The sequence below is a fragment of the Quercus lobata genome, chromosome 3 (genome assembly GCF_001633185.2).
Source record: "Quercus lobata isolate SW786 chromosome 3, ValleyOak3.0 Primary Assembly, whole genome shotgun sequence".
Classification (NCBI taxonomy): domain Eukaryota; kingdom Viridiplantae; phylum Streptophyta; class Magnoliopsida; order Fagales; family Fagaceae; genus Quercus; species Quercus lobata.
The window spans coordinates 53,360,534-53,386,034 of NC_044906.1; the positions used below are offsets into that span (position 1 = coordinate 53,360,534).

Below are 25,501 nucleotides of genomic sequence, written 5' to 3' on the forward strand. Positions count from 1 at the left end.
TATGACATTGAGGTCTTATATGACCAATCACACCACAATGGTGGCAAGTTGGAAAAAACTTAGATCCATCCAAAGCCTTAGGTTGAGACCTAAACAGAGGCTTTGACTTAACAGCCTTTCTTTCCACTTTTTGATTTCTTTTGTGTGGAGGAACGTACACCGATTTGTCCTTAGAGGTAGAACACACAATAGGCACAAGATCGGGTACCACAACATGATTGCAACAAATATTATCATCCCTTTTATCAATGGATTTAGCAATCAAACACTTGGCATACATCTTAAGAGATTCATTTTCACATTTTAACTCATCAACAAGTTTGTTAGACAAAACAAGTTTAACATCCAAATCCATATTCAAACATTCAAACTCTTTTAGCTTTTCAAGAGAATCTTCAGCAAGTTTTTTATATTTCTCAACCAATTTGTTGGATTCATTGAGCTTAGCAATCAAATCATCCTTTTCACAAAATAACTTGCTCATTGTGGAATATCAACAACATCAAATGATTCATAAGGTTTGTCATTATTTGAAACTTCTTAGCATTTTTCTTCAAGAGTTTGTCATTTGGAATATCAACAACATCAAATGATTCATGCAACATAGCATCACAATCATGAGGGTCTACACTCACAGAGGCATTTTCACAAACACGTGACATGCTACATTTATCATCAACCAAATCGAACAAAGAGGCATACAAAGCACAATCCACGGCAAATAAACACAAGGGGTCAAGGATCACACTTAGGTATTTAAACCACAACAAGTGTACCTGCTCTAATACCAATAGAAAGTTCAAATAGTGTATAAAACACATTTGAATGTTTAGACCCCCAATTACAAAATAACCAATTCAAGCTTTATGACAAACACTAAATGTGTGGAAAATGAACACAAACTGTAAACAGAATTGGTAAACAATCTAAGCCAATTAAAATCACATCCACAGCAGAAAATAAAAGGCAAAGATTAAGGGAAGAGAGATACAAACACAAGGACAACACACGATGTGTTATCGAAGAGGAAATCGAAGCCCTCGGCGTAAAACCTCTCCGCCGCCCTCCAAGCGGTCAATAATCCACTAGAAAATGTAGTTGAGATACATGAACAGCAATAGACCCTCCAAGCCTAATCTACCCAATGTACTTAAGCCCTCCAAGCTTCTTGTTCTAACGAGGTTGCGCCGAACCTTTTTCTTTTCTAGGTTACTAGATTCCGCTATAATCCATAGCATCCGCCATCCTTGGCATCTTCCAATGCTTCCCAAAGTTTCAAAAACACTCAACACTCTAAATATGTGTGGGTAGTGTGTGGATAGAAATCTCCTCTCAATAAGTATGACAATGAGAGAGGGAATGAGAAGAGACTATAAAAATTTCTCTCTAAGAATGAGTAGCTCTCTCTAATTAGGTGGGTGTTTTTAAGAAACCTCTCATAGGGTTTTTCTTTCTGAATGGCCACACATATTTTATGGGAATGAGGGGTATTTATACTGGTGTGAGAATGGAATGCGAAGAGTCAATTTTTCCAAAACAGGGTTGGCTGGCGACTTAACCTCGCGACCTAACTGAGTTGTGAGTTTAAGCCGTGAGCTAACTAAATGGCCAGTTTGGATTTTTGTCCTGTAGTGCTCCAGCTGGCATGACTATTCAGCTCCCCTGCATGCTCTGCGCGTGTGCAACCTTTGGCGGCTTGCAAGCCGCGAGCCTCCTGCGAGATCCAGCCGCAAGTCCCTACTTCACTGCACAGTCCTGAGCATTTCTTCACACTCTCTCACACACTACCCTTACATGATTCCCACCTAAATACAGGGTTTCTAAGTGCTGTATTACAAGCAAATTTGTCACGGAATAAAGCCAACACATGGTTGATTAAATTCAACCTTACAAGTCTACTACATACTTTCAAGCATATCAATTCAAAGTAGAGCTTATCCTCTAAAATCACTATAAATAGAGGACATCCCCTCTCATTTTCGACACCAAGTTTTCGAGAGGTCCAAGCTAGAAATTCTGTCTCAAGAATCTTTGAAGAACTTGAAGCGTCTTTGAAGATCTTGAAGAACATTCAAAGGGCTTGAAGAACTTGAAGGACAACAGATCTCTAACAAGCTCAAGGCTAGAAATTTATTGTGAAGACCGTTCAATCCATCTTCCAACCAAAGTCAAGAAGATCTCTTGTTCGAGTTCTTTGAAGTTCTATTGGAATTAAGCTAAAAAACCTTCATAAACCTCAACAAACCCAAATCTTTGAAGCTCAACAGATCAAGTCTCTAAAGCCCTGAAGAACTTCAACCTAAGAGCCTTCACATTCGAAGACTTGAAGAACAATAAATCTCTAATAAGCTCAAAGCTAGAGATTTGTTGTGAAGATCGTTCAATCCATCTTCCAACCAAAGTTTAGAGGATCTCTTGTTCGAGTCAAGTTCAAAGAAAATAGAATTAGAGGGTATTCTTTTGTAAAAGAATTGAAATAAAGATTGTACTCATTATTCATCAATACAAATTTATATTTGTAAACCATATTTCTTTTCAATTGTTTGATTTTCTGCAATCGGAAAATTTTGTGTTTACAATATCTCTCTTCCTTTACTCTTTTTGCTTTACATTTATTGTTTATTGTTTTTTTTTTTTTTTTTGAAAAATAATTACAACATGCTGCTAACCCCGCAGCTCGAACCCTTTCCCCCCTAGACCCCCAAGCACTTTATACATGGGAAGGTGTCAATTTAGCTACAAGGCCTTTGGCGTTTATTGTATTTTTTTTTTTTTTTTTTTTTTTTTTTTTTTTTTTTTTGAGAAAGAGACCATTGTATTATTAATGAAGGCTAGTGGAATCAGCCTCTAGTACAGATAAAAGGTCTGGTGGTACATCTTCCATCCAGACTGACATATGTGATAAATATTGCGATTTTCTTGCTAAAGAGTGCGCTAAATTATTGCCCTGTCTACGTACAAGAGATATTTTAAACTCAGACAAGTGTGTACTCAGACAAGAGATATTTTAAAAGTTGAAACGTAGCAATTAATGTTGCTACGCTCACATTGAGCCATGTCAACAACCATGTCATTACCATCTTTTTTCTTAAATTTCTCCTATAATTTTAAAATAATTTTCCTAAATTTTAAAGTACTAAAAAAATGAAAATAATTCTCAATCTTTTCTCCACTATAAAGCCCAAACTTTATAGCTTTAATTCCACAATAAAGCTCAAGCCCAAGCCCAAGCCCCAGCTTGTGTCACGGTTTCAAATGCCCTTCTGTCTCCTCACCTTTCGGTTTACTATGTTTCACGATTTCTATCTCCCCACCTTTTAAACGGCAACCCTTCAGCTTTTGCTAACGCCAACCTATAATAGCAGTCTCTCTGTCTTCCCTCCTTTGTCTCTTTCTCTCCTCACAATATATTAATATTGACAAAAGGTGGATGATTCAATTCAGGTATTTGTGCTCTATTCTTGTGACTGCCCCGCATAATAATTCAATGTAAGGATTAGATTATTTTGATTGATTTTTTTTTTCTTTAAAAAATTTGTTATTGCCTCTTCATGCTATGATATTGATGATTGTTATGTTGATTTTTCTTTGTATTTGATTTTTTAAAGGATGTTGAATTTTTGATTTCTGTGTTTTTTAATTAGAGCTCTACCTCTTTTGTATTGTGGGTCAGTGTGATTCTGATTTCTTCGTGTAGTGCTGTTGTGTGGATATCTCAACAATTTGGTTTGGTTAACATATGGGATAACTCTTGCTAGGGATACGCCAACTGGGTGTTTTAATTGGAGTTCTAACTCTTTTGTGTTGTGGGTCATATATGGGTTTATGTAGTCATGTAGATATTGTTTAATGAGAGAGGCTAAATATTTCATGTAGACTTATTTCCCATATGATATGAGGGCTTGCCCCAAATTAATATAAAGCGAATCAGAGTGGTCCAAAATTTCCCATATTCGATGTTTTGGTAATGACGCTATTAAATTTCGTCCCCAGCTATGCAGATTGGTCCAAGACAGATCCCAGCCGTAAGTTTTCTCATATTGAATCAACCAAACAATTATCAAAGATTGCCAAATTCCCTTTCAATTTTTTTTTTCTCTCTCTCTTAAATTTCCAGTTATACTTTAAGAAGCAACAATAAAATGGAATGTTCTGTTCTCTTCAGCTACAAATGATCAAAATTCAAGAGCTGCATGTGATGACAAACCAAATAAGAAAAGCTCCAGATTTGTTTGCATAATGGTAATACAAAAACAATGTGGTTAGTCCATCTTCTACTCTCTTTTGATTATGCAAAAACAATGTGGCATTTATTGTATTTGATTATGCACTACAGCGTAGTTTTAGTTTATAACGTTTTATTTACTCTTATTCTACACTTAGATAAGTACAGTAAAAGCAATTTAACCGTAAGTTTAAAATCGGGGGTCTAAACAAATTATAGTATTTTACACTATCGAGCTTTCAATTTTTAAATATCCACATATTGTTATGTCTTCTGCTTAAACTATGTTTCCATTGATGTATCTATATTGCTATATCATCTGTATTACTATATATATATATAATATATTTATTTATTGTTTTCATATATAGTACCCTTGTACTATTATTCCATTTTATGTACTATCTTTTTTTGGTGAACCCATTTTATGTCACCGAACTATTATTTCCATTGTCATATTATTTCTATTTGCTATTTTGTTTTTAGTACGTTCCATTACTATATTCATAATTGCACTTCTATATTCCTATCCTCCTAACTCCCAACTCTTACTTCTTTGGGCAAAACTTAGATATAGTATCTTAGGTTCCCTACTTAAAATTTTGGCATCTGTCTAATTTAATAACCCAAACAAATGGCGTTAAAACTAAAAATCCTTTCTTTTTTTTCTTTTTTCCTTCTTCCTTTTTTTTCCTGTACTGCAATTGCAAGAGAACCCACGGCTTCAAATCTCCAGTTGCCTCATTTTCTATTGGGTTTCAAACCAAAAAAGGACCCTTCTCCCTTACTTTCTCAATAACCAAACAGGAAATATCAAAAAATAAAAGCCAGATCTACTGGGTTTCAAACCAAAAAACAGACCCTTTTCAGCTATACCCGAAACTTCCACACTCTTAACATCAACAAAGCCATCGTCACAGCCTCTTTCATTATTTTGTCCAGATAGAGGGAGAGAAAGAAAGAAAGAATCATAGATCAAAAAAGAAGAAAGAAAACAGGGAAAAAATTGGCCTTTGCCATTTTTAAAAAAATAATCCAGCATTTTGCTCTCTTTCCCAAACTAATTAAGGAAATGCCCCTCTTTTGAAACTCGATTTTCTCAAAATCGAGTTAAGCCCTATAGTGGCGTTTTTAAGGAGCCTATAGTGGCGTTTTAAGGACCTATAGTGGCGTTTTGTAACTCGATCTCCATGAAGTCGAGTTATAGGTAAAAAAAAGAAAAAAAATTGCATGTAACTCTACTTCATGGAGATCGAGTTACAAAATGTCACTATAGGTCCTTAAAATGTCACTATAGGCTCTTTAAAACGCCACTATAGAGTTCCAGAATTTTTTTTTTTTTTTTTATAAGTCGATTTTGAGATAATCAAGTTTCAAAAGAGGGACATTTCCCTAATTAGTTTGGGAAAGGGGGCAAAATGTTGGATTTTTTTTTTTTTTTTTTTTTGAAAGGGGTATTTGCCCATTTCTCCAAGGAAAACAGGTACACATACATACAGAGAGAGAGAGAGAAGAGAGGAGAGAGAGAGAGAGAGAGAGAAGAGAGAGAGAGAGAGAGAGAGAGAATCATAGATCAAAAAAGAAGAAACAATCATAGATCAGAAAAGAAGAAAGGAAACAAATACACATACATACACACACACCAAGAGAGAGAGAGAGAGAGAAAGAAAGAATCATAGATTAGAAAAGAAGAAAGACTCATAGATCAGAAAAGAAGAAAGGAAACAGAAACACATACATACATACACACACCGAGAGAGAGAGAGAGAGAGAGAGAGAGAGAGAGAGAGAGAGAGAGAGAATCATAGATCAAAAAAGAAGAAAGGAAACAGATACACATACATATACACACACCGAGAGAGAGAGAGAGAGAGAGATGAGATATTCTTTTCTTTTTTTTTTTTTTTCTTTTTTTGGGTTTTGGGTTTGGAAGAGAAGGGTCATGGGTGGTTTGGAAGAGAAGCCGTTTGCAATACAGGAAAAAGAAGGAAGAAGGAAATAAAAATAAAAGAAATTTTAGTTTTAACGTCGTTTACTTGGTATGTTAAATTGAACAGATGTCAAAATATTAAGTAGGGAATCTTAGGTACTATACCTAAGTTTTGCACTACTTTTATATCTTACTGCACTTCTATATGTCATAAATATTCCTATTTACGATATTGTCTTATATAGCTATTGTTTTACTTTTGGAGCAAGTAACGCCGTTTACTTGGTATGTTAAATTGGACAAATGTCAAAATATTAAGTAGGAAATCTTAGGTATTATACCTAAGTTTTGCACTACTTTTATATCTTACTGCACTTCTATATGTCATAAATATTCCTATTTACGATATTGTCTTATATAGCTATTGTTTTACTTTTGGAGCAAGAATGAAATGATGATTTTTGCAGCCATATTTGAGGGAGAAGATTCGAAGTTCTGGATTCTCAAATAGATACTTGAAGGAAAATCTGTGATTTGTATTAAACTTCTCTTAATCGCAGATAGAATTGACTTGTGAAGTTGAAGGAATATGTTTGACTTTTGATTGCATTGTTTCTTTAATGTAAAGCAGTGGAATGATATAATTTACTAGTATCCAGTTGCAGTTGTTAATTAAAACTAATGAGATGCGATTAGAATAATAACTGTTAATGTGAACTTTCTTTGTGTTCTACACATGTTTTGCCCAGCAAAATTTACGAGGTGGACTCTTACTCAGAAGTGTCCATGTGGACTGAACTAGCATAAGTTAATAGGGTATTAGACGGGCCATTGAGCTAGCAAGGGAGGAATGATGTCTGGTCATCGTTTTTGAAGGTGACTCCAAAGCTTCCATGGAGGTTTTTACTTTTTATCAACCCATTTGAAACGAATATTATACCTCCAATAATGATTTGAAATTTCTTAATCTGGATCTCTTCCAAAATTAATTTTGAGGCACTTCCATATTGCCCTATGGTAATCATGAATTTTATGTATTCTTATCCATGGGAAATAGATAAATCATGGGGAGTGTTGGCGGGGGATGAAATTAAATATATAAGGCATCACAAAAGATGTTGGTTAAATCCCATATGAACTTTTATAATATATTAAAAAAAAAAAATCTTTCATGGTAAGAGTGTTTTTTTAATTAAGTGAAAAAAATGGTGCTACACAATAAGTCTAGGGACAATTTTTACCATAATTTATTAATTTTAAAAAAAAATTATATGTTAATGTAAAAATAATTGTTCACCACTCATGATAGATTACTTTAATAAATTACGAAAAAAATTGTGATAAACTTTGTGTCTGTGATTATTGATAATTCGATATAAAACTTAAAATCCCCAAATAATATACTTGCTGGTTTTGTGTTTTTAATGAAATTGTTGTAGTAGTGGCTAGTAGTCAACAAAAAGACAGTACATTACCCAATGTTTATTTTGTTTTTTGAAAAAAGTCTTAGCACCGTAGAATAGTTACTACAATGCCACGCTAACACGTGTGTAAAACCAAAAGCCAACTAAATTGGGCCTTCTGGTTGAGAACCAACTAATCCCACATCGTTCAGTTACAAGAAGCTATCTATGTTTATAAGCAAGAGCGAGAATACAAGGCTTGTCCCTTCGGGGACATCCGATAAAATTGGAACGATACAGAGAAGATTAGCATGGCCCCTGCGCAAGGATGACACGCATAAATCGAGAAATGGTCCAAAATTTTTTCGTTCCCCAAAATTTCCCAAACTCCATGTGTGGATTCTTCCATGGCTTCCACTGTCTTCTTCGTTCTGGTAAGCTGAAATTTTTAGCTCACACTTCTTTTGGATTCTCGTTATGTCATTTTGTAGGGTTTCTTTTGTAGAATTATTGAAACCCTTCTGAAATTTGATCCAGATTTTAATATTCTGAAATTGGGTTTGATATTTTTGGAAAATTTAAATTTTGAGTCTTTCATAGTTTTCATACTTTAAAATTAAAGCTTTTTATTTTTATTATTTTTTTGAACTGATGAAGCTTGTGAGGCATTCCAAATTTTGGATTTGCAATAGTTTTTTGTGGTTGGCTTGGATATTAGCACAATAATATATATTCCAGAATTTCATTGAATTACATTTGTTGAGTTAGAGCTTCTTTTGATTATTGTAATGATGTTTGTAGCACAAAGAAGTTGCACAGGGATTGCTGCTAGGACCTCCATCAGCATCATGTGGGACTTGTGAATTGCTCTTAGACTAGAATAGAACTTCATCAGGTGAATTTCAATCATTTTGAAACTATAATCTCCTTTTTATGAAGTTTGATTGTACAACAGCACACAATTCTTTTCATTTAAAATAGGGGTAAAAATGCAGTGTTACAAATCAAAACTTTGTTCAAATACTTTGCTTAATCAAATCATGACCCAAATAGAAACTCCAATTTGCACCTTTGGCCTTAGTCCAGAGAAAGGGCATATGGTGATAATATCAATAGCAGCCCATAAAACGTATGATCAGTTCTTTGGTTCTCATTGAAGCTAACCAAATTGATTGGAGTTACACTTGAGTCTGCCATGAATGTTATGTGCGATTACAGCCATTTACATAGCTTATCATTGTAAAATTCAAAATGGTTGTCGTTCCTCAGCTTGGATCCACACCGTGAAAATTTTCAAAATACAAGTCATTGTGGTAGTGGTGGTCAGGATTCCAGAGGTAGCATTTGAGAGGATCTCTCAGTTACAGCTCTGCCTTCAGGAACGTGTTTGGAGTGTATGAATTTTGCCGTCCCTATGACAGAACATTGATGCTGTGGAGATTGCATTGACTTGGCTCTTCATTTAGTAGAATCACTCATTGGAGTTTAACGAAATGCTGCCCCACCTGAAATCTGCTGTTCACACCAGCAGGTTGCCTGCCATTGAATTTGCAAATTTTTGTATTAAATGACCACCTAAGTAATTTAAACACTTTGTGAAAGGATCACCTCCAATCCAAAATCCTACAATTCCCTTTAATTTTTAGATAGAAGAGAGAAATGTGGCATTTAAAAAATCCAATGATCTTAAAAATCACATGTAAACCGCATGAGATCAAATAAATGCCACGTGTCATAAATTTGACTAAAAATTGGAGGGAATTGGAGGATTTAGATAGGAGGGGATCTTTCCTCACAGACCTTTGTTCGTTATCTAAACATTTGATTTGGAATTTCTTGTTTGATGGTGTTTTATGCCTTAGATAGTCATTATAAGCTCTAGATGAATTTTGTGCTACTTGTGGTACAAGTGGTTTTAGTGTGTGAACTCCATTTGGACATAGATATAAGTTTATAGTTTATATTTTAAACTAACTCTATAGGCTAGAAATTTGTTAGGTATGAGTGCTAGTCTTGATTATTACGCTTTAAGAATTTTCTTCTCTTTTTTATATTTTTGGATAAGTCCTGCTTTAAGAATTTGCTTTAATCGATTGATTGTCTGGCCATGGTGGTGCAAACATTTTAAGATGCTGATGCAGAGTAACATCGACAAAGCTGAGGAATCAATTGGGTAAATTTTGTCAACAATTTTAAAGGATAGAAAAGGAACAAGCGAATAGATAGATGAAATTAATGTTCAGCTACACAATACTATGTGTTTAGTTTGATGAAAATTTTGAAGTAGATTTTCTTGTCAAGGTTCATGATGTTGACTATACTCATGAAAAAAAAGGAGCCTCTCAATTTGCTTTGGAATGAAGAGAGTCCATTTCATGGGAAATATGTAGTAGTTAACAAATCTAAAGCCAAATGAAGCTTCACGTCATTTTGAAATCAGTAGATCAGTTATCATTCCTTATTTGGTGGAATGACATTTTAAATTATGTGGCGCTCATGTACACTCTTAGATTCACTAAATCAGAACCATGATTGAGGCAAATAAAGAGGATCCTGATATGCTGATGAAGGGGCGATGTGCCTAATTTCCTTAGTTACTTAAGACGCTGATTTTTTTTTTTTTTTTGAGAGGAAGAAAAATTATGATAGTTCATCTTCTTCTTTCTCTACGAAATTATTGAATGAGAAGAACATGAACCAAAACTCTTCAGAAAGTCTTCCTACAAAGTAGAGCCATATTTATACATGCAGTTGACTTGACTAACAGATAACCAGACACATAACCCATCTCCACCATCTTTATTTGCGGTTGAAATTGAGTTATCAACAAAACATACCCAGCTGAGTTAAGAGATTTAATTATATATTGAGTTTTAGAAAATATACCAAAAGGCTAGATTTCAAGGGCGTTCATGGATGGCGTTACTGGCTTCGTCACAGCAAGTAGCAGAGACGAGTGATGTATGTTTGGCGGGAGTGAGTTTATTTGCTTAACTTTGTGAACCTCCTGTTCGACTGGGTGTTCTCATAAATTAACCAAAAAAAAAAAGGAAGGTAAAGTTGTTTGACCAATCTGATTAACGGAGGGATTAAAAACATTGCATCAAATGGTTTCTTCTTCCCTAGTTTATTTTCCTTTTTTTTTTCTTCAGTAGTATTTGATTTCCCTTTTTTTCTGGTATGCAGATCTATATATATATATATATATATATATATATATAAATAGTGATTCAATATTTGGTAGTAGTGTATTTGTTCTCAGCAAAAAATAAAAAATAAAAGTAGTTCCGTATTTGCAATGGCTTTAATAGGAATGGAAACTGCCTCATCATCTTTCCCAAGTTCTTCTACTTCATCTTCTATTGAGCGATGGAAGTATGATGTTTTCCTCAGCTTTAGAGGTGAGGACACCCGAAACAATTTTATGGATCATCTATTTATTGCTTTGAAAGAGAAAGGCATTAACACTTTTAGAGATGATGAAAAACTTGAGAAAGGAAAATCCCTCTCATTGGAGCTGTTGAAAGCAATAAAAGAATCAAGATTTGCTATCGTCATTCTCTCAAAAGAATACACATCTTCTACTTGGTGCTTAGATGAACTTGCAAATATCATTACTTGCAAGAAAGATATGGAAATGACAGTTTTACCTGTATTTTACTATGTTGATCCATCTGATGTACGAAAACAATTGGGAACTTTTGCACTAGCATTTGTTAAACATGAAGAAAAGGAGAAGAAAACAAGGGTGGATAAATGGAGAGATGCTTTGAGACAAGTGGGCAACCTCGCCGGATGGCATTTAAAGGATGCTAGGTAATTTATCTCAACATATTTGTTTCATTTAAATATTCAAATGACCCACTTTCTATATATCACTTTATTTGGAACCTTAAGCAAATCTATATACATGTTTCATTATACTTCTTTCAATTTTTTCCTAAGTGGACCAATGTCCATGTTTTTGTTTCAGTCAACAAAATTGAATTTTAAATATGAATAGTATTTTTTGTCTAACTTATTGGTGGTTCAAACTCAATGCATATCCTACTTTTTTAATTGCAGACCTGAGTCACAAGATATCCAAGAAATAGTAGAACAGATATCGCTCAACTTGAAATATGATGCATTCCCATACATTACCAAGGACCTAGTAGGAATATACTCTCGACTAGTGGAATTGGAGTCATGCTTAGCTCTAGGTTCAAAAGATGTCCGCTTTATAGGGATTTGGGCGATGGGAGGGATGTGAAAGTTCAAAAACGTGTATAAATACCTTTGAACGTTTAGACCCCCAAATTACAACTTAACCAATTCAAGCAATATGTCAAACAATTAGTGTGCGGAAACTTAACATATGCTATAATATGAAATTGGTTAAAAACTATCTAAGGCAAAACAAAATACAATCCACAGCAGATAATAAAAAGGCAAAGATAGAGAGGAAGGAAGATGCAAACATAAAGACAACACGCGATGTGTTATCGAAGAGGAAACCGAAGCCCTCGGCGTAAAACCTCTCCGCCGCCCTCCAAGCGGTAAACAATCCACTATAAAATACAGTTGGGATACATGGACAGCAATAGACCCTCCAAGCCTAATCTACCCAGTGCACCTAAGCCCTCCAAGCTTCTTGCTCCAACGAGGTTGCGCCGAACTTTTTTCTTTTCTAGCTTCCCGGATTCCGCTACTAGACCATAGCATCAACCAATGAAGATTGGTTCCTTCCTAACTGCTTCCCAGAAATCCAAACAGCTCTCTCACAGTAATGATAATGGTGAGAATCAGGTTTGGTATAATGCCTCTCAAGGATTTGACAATGGAGAGGAAGAGAGTTGAGGAATTTGAAGAGACTCTAATGTATAAATTATGGGTGAATCAATCTTGTTTTTCTTTAGGGTTTCTCTCTCAAAATTCTCTCTGGAAGCTCTCTTACAATCGTGGGTAAAAGGGGTATTTATACTGGAGTGGGAGAGGAATGTGAAACGTCAGGTTTTACAAAACAGGGGTGGCTCGCGGCTTGACCTCACGGCTTGACTAAGTCGCGAGATCCAGTCGCGAGATAACCGTATGGTCAGTTGTCCTGTTTTGTCCTGTAGTGCTCCAGTTTGCATGACTGTTCACCTTCCAGCATGCTTGGCACGTGTGCTGCGTCTGGCGGCTTGCAGCCGCGAGTCACTCGCGAGTCCCAGCCGCGAGTCTCTGTTTTCTTGCACACTCTTGAGCAATCTTCACTCTATCTCACTCACTACTCTTATATCAAACCCACCTAAATACAGGGTTACTAAATGCTAAATTACAAGCAAATTTGGCACGGAATAAAGCCAATTAGATGGTTGAATAAATTCAACCATACAATCTCCCCCTTTGGCTATTCCATGACAAAACCCTAAAACAGACTCTAGACTTAACATGTGAGTTGGGAACAGTTGAACAAAACTCACTCACACCTAACTCTAGAAGCTATGAGGCACTTGAATCATATGAACATAATACTCCTGAAACACAACAATACACCATGATCATTGTAAGCAGAAAATCATAAAATGCATATGAAACAGGCAATATGTGATCAAGCAAAGATGGAGTTAAGAAACAAACCATGGCTTGATCAACCAAGTGAACACCACAAGGTAGTGATCACAGTGCTCATTCACACTTGGAATGAACACAAGGACATACAAGTTAACAAGCACAAGGCAAGACACTTGTATGTTCAACACTCAACCAATGCATAGTACTCAAGGTATATGCATCTAGGAACAATCCTACAAGGGCACAAGAGTGACAGTACATAAATCAAAATGCAAGACATTTAGATTAAAGTACTGATTTCAACATAGCATAAAGGCTGCATTTAAGCAAGGTACATACCATAAAACCTACAAACTATGCATAAAACATTAATCCTAAAAGCTTACAAAAGCACATGGGTACAAACACAAAACTTCCTGAATAACATCATCAAAATATATTAAAGTTTAAACCAAGAGTATAAGTTATGAGTTAGAAACAACTATACACCAAAAACACAGTGTATCAAACCCATAAAAACATTAAATACCCAAAACATAAGCATATATAAACAAAGTCTCTGATTTTGACAACTTTGACAACTCCCCCTCAACACATTACTCCCCCTTTTTGACCGGAATGACCAAAGGGTCATTGATCATGCTGTGTGGTGAAGCTATCAAGTTTTGCAGACAAAACATCAATTTGGTCCTGCATGGCTCTCATCCTCTCAGAGCGCTCAGTCTAGACTTCTCTGATCCCATCAAGTCATTCCAGAATGATTTGGAAAGCATCTGGAGGTGTATCTGAAGAAGTTGATGCTCTAGACCTTTTGCCACTCCTCCTGAGTGTTGAGGTTGATGCATGCCCTTCTGCCTCTGCTTTAGTTTTCATTGGGACACCCTCTCCTTCATCACCTTCATCTTCTTCTCCTGGAAGCCTAACACTTATCCTTTTGCAGGTAAGCTTGTTAATTGCAGAGGGTGTGGACATGGGACTGATGTCTTGAGGGATTGGAACACCTTTCCTTCTAAAAATCCTCATTAGCAAACTGGGAAAGATCAATTTTGGCCTAGACGTTGTTCTGGTCTCATCCACAATGGTGTCATATATGTGGGAACTTATGTCAATGAAATTCTTTTCTTTGAGATCCATCAGAAAAATTGCTCTAGCACAGTTGATTGTAGTCAACTTCTTTATGGGATAGAGGTTAAACATCATGATTATTGTTAGACACCTCATGTCCACTGGGAAGGCAGTGGTATTCAAACATTTTCCTTTTCTCTGCCCACCTATCCTTTGTTGAACTGTTTCAATAGAAACACTCCTATCCTTATAATTGATAAATTCCTGATCTTCTAATCCATCAAGCCCTAGCACATCATCAATGACATGTGCATCCAAAATGAATTCTTTACCTCTAACCCAGCAACTTAACTCATTCTCCTTTATCACAGCATTTGAATAAAATTCCCTAATCAGGGGTTCACACACTACAGGGAAATCACTCAGAAGCTTTTCCCATCCTCTTCCTTCAAAACAGCTGGGGATAAAGGATTGTCTTCAGTCCTCCAAATCTACAAATCTTTCTTGAATAATTCCTGCTTTCAAGAAGATATCCTTGTATCTCTCAAAGTGATGAACTGACCTAAACAGTTTAGAATCTATTTTCAATCTTTTGTCAGCCTTCTTTGCAGGAGTTTTCTTCTTCGGAGGTGAGGGAGCCATCTGTGAACAATCAGAAGAGGCCACAACAGCATAGAACAATATATGTGTAGAACTAGTCAGTACCATGTAATCAAAGAGATTTCAGCCACACAAAAGAACTTGAACACTTAAACAAGAAGCTACTTAAATCAACCACATGGATAAACAAGCCTAAACTAGAAAACACAAGAACAACAGGGAGAATGCAGGGAAAAATTCAGCAGATATAGGAATTATCCTAAAGGCAGATATATGTCATCGAGACATATAATGGAAAAATGATATGACTCATAATCAGCATTTTGAAACTAACAGATGCTCCCAACAGAATAACACAATATAATATGCACATTCAACACAGTAAAACTCACATCCTCAAACGGAACATTTTGAAACAACACAACAGCTCAAGATCAGAGAAACTAAAAGACACACTTAGCTAAGCACAAGATGAAGACCAAAAGGGAAACAACCAAGATCAAAACAAACTTTAGCAACAGCATCAGCAAGCGAAGCATGAACATAGAGCAATAGCCGAATCACAAACCCATCTCTAAAACATAAACATATGAGTTCAAAACTGAAAACCCATACCTGAGACTTGAAGAATTTGAGCAGAAAATATGCAACAATGGAGATTGGAAATGGGTGCACGGAGAGTTTGGGAAGGAGATAGTTTAGGGAGAAGGTGAACAGTCACAAAAGTTCGAGGGAAAATTGAAAAAGATTTAAAAACTGCTCCTATTTCTGCCAAACACGCGTTTTTCGCGACTAGATTAAGTCGCCAGTTCAAGCCGCCAAAACACTCAAGGACAAAAATTTGAAAAAAATTTCTAAGTGTTTTTCGCGACTAGAAGGTCTACCTGCGAGTGAGTCGCGAGCTGAGCCGCGAAAATCTCTGAGTAACCCTCGCGATTGGACCTTCCACTCGCGAACAAGTCGCCAAAAATGACCCGCGAAGACGCGACTGAGACTCGCGACTTGACATACCCGCGACTGAGCCGCCAAAACAGGGCAAAACTGGATTTTTGAAATTTTCAGATTTTTCAAACAAAATACTTTCCAAAAACACCTAAAACACTCAAAAATCTTTTTGTGTTTGAATTAACAAAGATTGAGCATGTGAAAACACATTTCATCAAGTACAATCACACAAATGAATATGGCATTTATTGAACATAAACTTGTGTGTTGTGTGTGGATATCAACAATGAGATAGTCCTTAGTCTAATGTGAAGTTTCAATGATCAATTCAATCAAGACATACACAATTAGCACTAAATCATGTGACCTATCTCAATTATAGAAATATGTATATATGACCTCCCACAAAACTTGATAACATAATTTGGAGCTTTATATTTAACTCCACTTTTAATCATAACATTTGATCTTTTTGATCTTTTGAGGCAATCACCTCTCATTGTGAGAGTGATATTTGACATTTCACTTTAATGGACAAGCCTTTAGCTTTTTGAATAAACATTTTCTTTAATATAAAGTCGCTTACCCTTTTTCCTAGTCGAATACTAGAATGTGTGACAGGCTTTTACAGCTCAATATCTCTTTTCATTTGGAGATTTACATTTGGTGAGCTCTTTTTAGCAAAACAAAAATAAATAGTGGGAAGATATATAGACACAAGTCTATGCATGTCTCAAGATCAACATAACCATTCACTAATCATTCATGACAAGTTTGAAGATCTATTTATAACAATCACATAGATTTCAAGATTTTTCCCACAGTGATATGAGTGCATGAAAACAAGCAATGCTAAAAAATGCACAAAGCCATTAGCACAAAGGTACAAGGCAAAACAAGTTTTGAGACAAAAACTCAACAAAGTCAATCAAGCTTTTTGATTTTCTAATTTTTATGTGATTTTTGGATTTTTTTTGACACAAGAAACAAAAAGATTGATAAGACAAAATTAAAAATATACACAAGTAGACAAGCAAACAACCAACAGCAAAAACAGCAAGCAAGCAAACAAACAAACATCGTCACAAAGCATAGGAAGTATTAATGCATGGACATGTTGTAATGCTTATGCATGAGTACTCTTTTTCACCCACACGTCACTTGCGTTTGGGGTGATTTCCTTATAGGATTGGGTACGGGAGTTAGGGCTTTCAAACCTTCGTGAGAAACTTTCCAAATAGTTGGTGAATGCACCAATCATCTTCATCACGTTCATCATTCCGGGATCACCATTCTGATCTTTAGATTGATCACCTGCCCAATTTCTTCTATCATTTCTAGGTCCTCCTGACCTTTGAGGAGTTGCATTATTCTTTGCTCTCAGCTTTTGGCAATTTGGTCGAGTATGTCCTTGAAGTCCGCAATAATGACACACATAAGTTGCTCTAGGACCTCTTTGTGGTCGTGGACGTGACTTGGCACGAGATTCAGACCTGCCCACAGATTGACTACGGGGATTCAGCATCCGTTGGTTCACCACATTCTTCTTCTCCTCCATCTTGAGCTTCTCATCAGTAAGGTCAGCTACAACTGGATCTTTGGCCTTTACAAACTTCACTTCTTTAGTGACATTTACAGATGAACTACTTCCTCCGGTATATCCCAATCCGGATTTGTCTGAAAAGCTCTTTTGAGATGAGATAACATCATCTAGCTTCTTGGTGGTGACCCTCTCTATTTTAGCATTTGCTTGCACAACCTCATTCTCAAGAAATCTCACTTTTGTGTAAGTTTCGGACAACTCACCATTCAGTGTTTCTATCTCACATTTGGCCTCCCTATATCGGATTAGGAGACTTTTGTAGTCCTCCTCTGCCTTCTTCATTTTTCTCACAGCAACCTTGGCCACCCTTGTGTACTCACCCGACTTCTCCAAGAGTGAGTTATAATTCTCTTGAAGATTTGCTGTGCTTTCATCATCTTCAGCATCTGATTCTTCAACAATTCCTAGTGATTCATCATCACTATGTTCTCCAAGGTCTTGTACAAGCAGATTCAACTCATCTGAAGACTCAACATGAGCAATGGTCATAAAAGCCAAATAGTTCCCCTCTCCATCACAGCTCTCTTCAGATTCTGAGTCAGACGAATCCGAGTCACTCAAAGTCATGGCATACACTTTACCTTTCGATTTCAAATAATTTGGACATTCCTTCTTAAAGTGTCCATGCCCGTTACATTCGAAGCAAGTGACACCTTGTGTAGGTTGGGATTCTTTTCCATCTTTCTTTTTGAATTCCCTTTTCTCCCTTCCAGAACTTTGGAATTTTCTTTTATCATCAAATCTCCCATTATTTTTGAATTTCAAGAACTTTCTGAAATTTTTGACAAGGTATGCAACATCTTTGTCAACCACATCTTCTCCCGATGAGTCTTGATCTTCCACCTTCTCATTAATGGTCTTTAGAGCAAGAGATTTACTCTTCCGTTGATTGGGCAGCGACATCTCATAAGTCTGCAGAGAACCAACCAGCTCCTGTACTTTGATGTCATCAAGATCCTTGCTCTCTTCAATCGCTGTCACTTTAGCACGAAAACTTTCCGGCAATGATCGAAGGATCTTCCTTACAATTTTTGAATCCTCCGTTTTCTCCCCCAAGTTGAACTTACTGACAACCACCTCATTTAGCTTCCCATAGAAAGAGTCAAAAGACTCATCCTCACTCATTTTGAGCTCCTCAAACCGAGTGGTCAGCATTTGCAACTTGGTGTCTTTCACTTTCTTCGTGCCTTCATAGGTGGTTTCCAAAATCTCTCATGCTTCTTTGGCAACGGTAATGTGAGAAATCCTGTGAAATTCATCTGGAGACACACCACAGAAAATAGCATTTAGTGTTTTACTGTTAGCATTAGATGCAGCAAGTGCTGCCTTATCCCAAGTGGATTTGGCTGCCTCAGGTCTGGTCTAACCAATCTCAACAGTATCCCAAACAGATTCATCAATAGAACACAGAAAAACTCTCATGCGAACCTTCCAAAAAGCATAATTGCTACCATCAAAATATGGAGGTGCATTTAGGGATTGAGACCGATCCATCTCAAAAGGGAGTCAAGGATCACACAATGGTAATGAAACCAATAACCGTGTACCCGCTCTGATACCAATTGAAAGTTCAAAAACGTGTATAAATACCTTTGAACGTTTAGACCCTCAAATTACAACTTAACCAATTCAAGCAATATGTCAAACAACTAATGTACGGAAACTTAACATATGCTATAATATGAAATTGGTTAAAAACTATCTAAGCCAAAACAAAATACAATCCACAGCAGATAATAAAAAGGCAAAGATAGAAAGGAAGGAAGATGCAAACACAAAGACAACACGCGATGTGTTATCGAAGAGGAAACTGAAGCCCTCGACGTAAAACCTCTCCGCCGCCCTCCAAGCGGTAAACAATCCACTAGAAAATACAGTTGGGATACATGGACAGCAATAGACCCTCCAAGCCTAATCTACCCAGTGCACCTAAGCCCTCCAAGCTTCTTGCTCCAACGAGGTTGCGCCGAACCTTTTTCTTTTCTAACTTCCCGGATTCCGCTACTAGACCATAGCATCAACCAATGAAGATTGGTTCCTTCCTAACTGCTTCCCAGAAATCCAAACAGCTCTCTCACAGTAATGATAATGGTGAGAATCAGGTTTGGTATAATGCCTCTCAAGAATTTGACAATGGAGAGGAAGAGAGTTGAGGAATTTGAAGAGACTCTAATGTATAGATTGTGGGTGAATCAATCTTGTTTTTCTTTAGGGTTTCTCTCTCAAAATTCTCTCTGGAAACTCTCTTACAATCGTGGGTAAAAGGGGTATTTATACTAGAGTGGGAGAGGAATGTGAAACGTCAGGTTTTACAAAACAGGGGTGGCTCGCGGCTTGACCTCGCGGCTTGACTAAGTCACGAGATCCAGTCGCGAGATAACCGTATGGCCAGTTGTCCTGTTTTGTCCTGTAGTGCTCCAGCTTGCATGACTGTTCACCTTCCAGCATGCTTGGCACGTGTGCTGCGTCTGGCGGCTTGCAGCCGCGAGTCACCCGTGAGTCCCAGCCGCGAGTCTCTGTTTTCTTGCACACTCTTGAGCAATCTTCACTCTATCTCACTCACTACCCTTACATCAAACCCACCTAAATACAGGGTTACTAAATGCTGAATTACAAGCAAATTTGGTACGGAATAAAGCCAATTAGATGGTTGAATAAATTCAACCTTACAGGATGGGTAAGACAACTCTTGCTAGAGTTGTTTATCATATGGTTTCTAAAGAATTTGAAGCTCGTGGTTTTATTGAGGATGTTAGGGAAAAGTTTGAAAACTATGGTCTTGTTCCACTACAACAGAAAATTATTGATGAAGTTTTGAAGGAAAAGAACTTGAAAATAGAAGAGGAGTATGATGGAGTTCTCAAGATCAAGAATAGGTTATGTCGTAAAAGGATTCTTCTTGTTCTTGATGATGTAGATAAAATGAAACAGTTAAAAATGTTAGCTGGGGAGCATGATTGGTTTGGTTCTGGTAGTAGAATTATCCTAACAACAACAGATGCGCATTTGTTGAAGGCACATCAAGTAGATAAAATATATGAAATTAAAGGATTGAATGATGAAAATGCTCTTCAACTTTTTTCCTCAAAAGCTTTTAAAAAAAAGCATGTCCTGGATGATTATAGAGAACTGTCTAACCATTTTTTGAATTATGCTGCTGGCCTTCCTTTAGCTCTTGAGGTTTTGGGTTCCTTTTTGTTTGGAAAAAGTATTGTTGAATGGAAAATTGCGTTAGAAAGACTCCAAGAATTTCCAGATGAAGCAATTCTCCAAGTACTTGAAATAAGTTTTAATGGACTCCAAAAATCACAAAAGGAAATATTCTTGCATATTGCATGTTTTTTTAATAATCTGAAGAAAGATTATGTATTGAAAATACTAGATATTCTTGGCCTTTACCCTATTATTGGATTGAAGGAACTCATTGATAAGTCTCTCTTGAAAATTGTGGATAATGATATAGTGTGGATGCATCGCTTACTTGAAGAAATGGGTAGGAACATAGCTTGTCAAGAGTGCCTTGATGATCCTGGGAAGCATAGTAGATTGTGGGATTACGAGGACATTGACAAGTGTTAAGAAAAAATAAGGTAAAAGGTTTTTTTAGAGAATTTGAGCTCATTCCCTACCTTCATGTCTAACAATTTGGAATTTGAATTGTAATGCTAATAATTAATTTTGCAATTCACCAATTCCTTCTTGGTTATTAGGGGACAGAAACACTTAAAGCCATGGATATTGTGAGTACTTATAATGAACAACAAGATGCATGTTGGAACCCTGAGGCCTTTTTGAAGATGGACAATCTTAAATTTCTTAGAATATATGGCATTCTCCATGTTCCCACACACCTTCCTAATGATTTAAGAATTCTTGATTGGATTTTGTATCCATCAAAATCTTTACAATCAAGTTTCCAGCTAGATGAGCTTGTCCAACTTTGTTTGCAACAAAGCAAAATTGAACAACTTTGGATAGGAATAAAGGTAAGTATCCTCCTAAAAATTTTCTTTTTTAAATTACAATAAATGGACATTAGAAAGCTAATTATTCTAACAATTGTTTTTCTTCTAACAGAATTTTGACAAGTTGACGTTCATTGACTTGACTGACTCCTCAGACCTGATTATAACTCCAAACTTCACTGGAGTCCCAAATCTTGAGAAATTAGTTCTTGTAAGGTGTACAAATTTACGAAAGTTTCACCCATCCATAAGAATTCTTAAAAAACTTATTCATCTTAATTTACAAGATTGTGAAAGACTAATTCGTCTTCCAAGAAAGTTTGGAATGGAGTCTCCTGTGACTCTTGAACTTTCTAATTGCTCAAAATGCAAGGAAAATCCCAAAATTTGTGGTAAACAAGGAATTCTTACAGGAGATTTTTTTGGATCGCACTGCTGTTGTGGAACTAATTAAAAACTTGCCAGAGAACCTATGGATAGTCGAAGGCCTAGAGGTGCTTGATTTGAGCAAAGCGGATATAGAAGAGCTGCCTTCATCAATTGAACGTTTGACTAACCTTACTTCGTTGACTCTAAGATATTGCGTGAATCTTGTGTGCCTTCCTACCACCATTTGTAGTTTGAAGTTGCTTATTTCTATCGATCTTTTTGGATGCTTAAAATTTGGTAACTTGCCAAGAAACATAGGAAATGTAAAAGTTTTGGAGCTGCTTAATTTGTGTTGGACAGCCATAAAAGAGTTTCCTTCTTCCATTGTTCTCCTTAAAAATCTGAAACATCTATATATCTGTAGATGGAAGTCATCTGAATTTTATTCCCTGCCAACAAATCTTGAATTGATGGGCCTAGTATTTCCTTCATTAATTTCCCTGCCAACAAGTCGGCATCCCATGGGCGAACTATTGCAATCATTTGATTCCCTGGCACAACGTTTTGAGCCAATTAGCCCAGAATTTTTTTCATTTAATTCCCTGCCAACAAATCCTCATCCACTATTGCCTTCCTTATTAGGTCTGCAATCTTTGACATATTTGCATCTTAGTGACTGTGATCTTGGGTCAATCCCCAATGACATTGGCTGCTTGTCCTTTTTAGAACACTTAAATCTAAGTGGAAATTCTTTTGCTTCCCTTCCTGAAAGCTTCTCTCAGCTCTCTAATCTTCGAACACTCTATTTGGAGGGTTGCAACTGGCTTCAATCATTGGAAAATGTTCCGTCAACTATTGATTCTATAATTGCAAACAATTGTACCTTGCTGGAGAGATTGCCAGAACTGCAATTTTATCCTTTTAGGTCAGATCACTCCCATTTGAATTTCCAGTGTGTTAATTGCTTCAAATTGGTTGACTATATTCAAAACAGCAGTAACAAGCTTCAGTTATCTCTCTTTCTCTCTCTCTCTAAGTTCTAAACATAAATTATGCATTGTATATTTTAGGGACAAAGTGATAAATTGCCAGACATCTTAGACATTATTATTCCTGGAGGTGAAATTCCAAAATGGTTTAACCATGAATGTATGGGTAATGAATTGAAGATACAAGTGCCTTATGGGTGTGATGAACTGATGGGAATTGTGTTGTGCGTTTGTTTTTCTCATACCTCTGAAGATTTTCTGCTTACATGTTGGATTAAAGTCAATGGATTTGAAAGGGCATCACCAATACGCTCTTCTTTTAGGACAAAATACGGTAAAGTTAGAACACGTCATATTTGGCTGCTCTATTTGTCCCCGTGCTATTTTGACTCCCAATGGGGAGAAAAATTTCGTCAAATTGATGCGAATGGATCCAATAAAATTGCGATTAGAATAAGTTCTTCAAATGACTTGGGGGGGGTGAAAACTGGGATTCATTTGGTATACAAACAGTGTATCAGTGAGGATCTGGGTGTAATCCATCATGATATAAATGATTCAGCCTCCAAAGGTACCCAAAATAAACGAAGCCATGATGAGGATGATGGGGCTGGGTCTAGTGGAGAAGGCTATTCTAATGACGAACCACCTATGAACACATGGGAGGATGTAAAATTGGATCAAGTAATGTATTAGAGAATTTTTTGACTTCTTTGCCGGTAAGTCATCATCATTCTTCTTGGATTTCCCTTACTGGCATCTATATATCTATCATTTTATTGTGCTAGTTGTACCTTAACATTACCTTTTTGGCTTTCATATAGCTGCATTTTTTTCCTTTTTTTTTAGTCAGGTTGAAATCATAAAAACTTTTCCTGTTGTCTTGTTGGTGTACTTTAATATAATGGAAGTAGGAGATCAAACATCCAAGAAGCTTGAAGCCTATTGTGGCGGTAAAGGGGGACAGAAACCAATGACACTTCGAAGACTTAGCGAAGTAGGCCTAGGGTCCCTTCTCTCACATCCACCTGGGCTCTTGCTGAAGTTTTCAAGGACTCAAAATAGTCAGCTGTTTAAATTAGCTGTCACATGCCTCTTATTATTGATTAAATCATTCTTTTTCTTTTTTGGTGTCCTGCAAATGCAATGCTCTTTTAAACTTCTATATACAAATGCATATTGAAATTTCTCTTCCTTAGTATTAATATAATTGTTGTTTTGCTTCTTCTTCCACGGTTTGGTATTAATAAATATGCATAGGAATGCAGAATAATAACACAAGGTCATTGGTGTCCCATCCTTGGGCAACGATTCCAGAATTTTTGTGATTTTAGTGTTTTATTTATTTATTTTTTTAATGGTATTATTCTTATAGTATTGATTGCTCATTGTATATTTCTTTTATAGTTTTTGTTCTTAATTTATTGCCTTTTTTTCTTTTGCATAAACAGAGTGATTCCTTCATGTAATGATAACTGTTATGGTCCACATCAAATCCTACAGTCAATAAATTAGAGATACCTGCGTGGCTAATTGGTGGCCACTTTATATCCATCCAACATAGGCGCACACATCAGTATGTCTACCAAACTGTGCCACTAAATGACCAACCGTGAATGGTATTGGTTTTGTTCTTGAGCAAGAATGGACTGGTGATATTTGCAGTTGTATTGTTGGAGCAGATTCAATGATTATGATTTATGATTAGTAGTTTGCTTTTCTTAAACTCAGATGGAATTTACTGGCGAAGTTTGGATAAAAGTAGAAGTTTAAAATGCTCGCATACAGATGACATATGAAGAGGAATGGCAGGGTAAGCACTGCAAGGGCCATTGAGCGGGTGTAATGTTAGTTTGTTTTTGGTAGTGGTTGTTGGCGTTTTATACTCTCGTTGGTTTTACAAGAACAAAGTAGCTTATGAGGGCTGGTGGGTTTCTCTCACGACTGTGGTAGAACATAGCAGAAGATATTTGTACAGTTGCCTAGAAAACTGTAACGAAGATTTTATTTTGGAAGGAAAGAATAGAGCTTTGAGCAGGAATCTTTTTTCCTGGGCAATGTGCATGATGGCATGTGCTGCTGTTAATTGCGGGTGTTTATTCCAAGAAGAAGTTTAGAGGTTCTGCATTTGTGTGCAAGGATTGGCAGGGAAGGTGGCTGGTGCTAGGTTGCTACAGTGGAGTAGCATCAACCAAAGAGGGAGCTACTTTCCCTGAGACGCTTTGTTTGCTGGAAATGAAATAGCTGGAAATCTTTTGTCAATGAATGGTTTAGATATGTTAATACCAGAATTTTAGAAGATGTATAGTGTTTAGCTAAAGAAGCAAAGACTGCATTAGTGAATCTTATAAGGGCTAGTTGTTGCTGTTCATCTTTCTTGGTTTGGTTTTGTACCGAATGCTTTTAATACATACAGATAAAAAGAGGAGTGGGGTTACCTTGATAAATTTTACTGTTGCCCAGATGTAATTGTTATTTTAAAACGTAATGCAAAGTAAATGAGAACCGCCTGTGTGTTTCTATCCATTTATATCATTGATAGCCTCTTCTCATCAACCCCGACCACAGTTTTTAAAGATGGACCCAACGATTGACACTGACACATTTTAATCATACTATTTTTCTTCTTTTACTAAGGGACTCACATATCTAGACTTTTAATACCTTACCAAAATTTCATGCTATCAAAAAAGAAAACCCAGTTGACACGGTATTAGATTTTAATGTCTCCTATTGTTTCTTGTCAAACTTCTAAGGCCTAGCGATCAAGCTTTAATTTTCGTGAGAGACACTTTCTTGAAAAATCTAGATGGACAGAAATGCTATTAAGTGTATTTATTGTTAGTGTGGAAAATTAGGTACTGATTTTACT

The 25,501-nt window shown here is 36.4% G+C and overlaps 2 protein-coding genes and 1 non-coding gene across 3 annotated transcripts; all 3 read left to right on the forward strand.

The window, feature by feature from the left end:
• Nucleotides 1-7,817: 7,817 nt before the first annotated feature.
• LOC115979128 (TMV resistance protein N-like) lies at nt 7,818-25,149 on the forward strand. The gene is made up of 4 exons (XM_031101092.1): nt 7,818-7,992; nt 8,360-8,453; nt 10,870-11,374; nt 24,081-25,149. The coding sequence occupies exons 3-4, from the start codon at nt 10,872-10,874 to the stop codon at nt 24,142-24,144; spliced, it is 567 nt and encodes a 188-aa protein (XP_030956952.1). The 5' UTR covers nt 7,818-7,992; nt 8,360-8,453; nt 10,870-10,871; the 3' UTR covers nt 24,145-25,149.
• Nucleotides 7,820-7,922, forward strand: LOC115983088. The gene has a single exon (XR_004089889.1). It is a non-coding gene; the product is annotated as a U6 spliceosomal RNA (small nuclear RNA).
• LOC115979126 (disease resistance protein RPP2B-like) lies at nt 20,558-21,952 on the forward strand. Its single transcript, XM_031101091.1, has 2 exons — nt 20,558-21,292; nt 21,384-21,952. Exons 1-2 carry the CDS (start codon nt 21,038-21,040, stop codon nt 21,723-21,725), a joined length of 597 nt encoding a protein of 198 aa, XP_030956951.1. The 5' UTR covers nt 20,558-21,037; the 3' UTR covers nt 21,726-21,952.
• Nucleotides 25,150-25,501: the final 352 nt, after the last annotated feature.

Excerpts from the sequence above, each read along its gene's own strand:
- LOC115979128 (XM_031101092.1), top strand. The coding sequence starts at position 10,872 with ATGGAAACTGCCTCATCATCTTTCCCAAGTTCTTCTACTTCATCTTCT. Across the intron at positions 11,375-24,080 it reads TGGCATTTAAAGGATGCTAG|AGTGATTCCTTCATGTAATG; the intron begins GTAATTTATCTC and ends TTGCATAAACAG.
- LOC115979126 (XM_031101091.1), top strand. The coding sequence starts at position 21,038 with ATGGATATTGTGAGTACTTATAATGAACAACAAGATGCATGTTGGAAC. Across the intron at positions 21,293-21,383 it reads AACTTTGGATAGGAATAAAG|AATTTTGACAAGTTGACGTT; the intron begins GTAAGTATCCTC and ends TTCTTCTAACAG.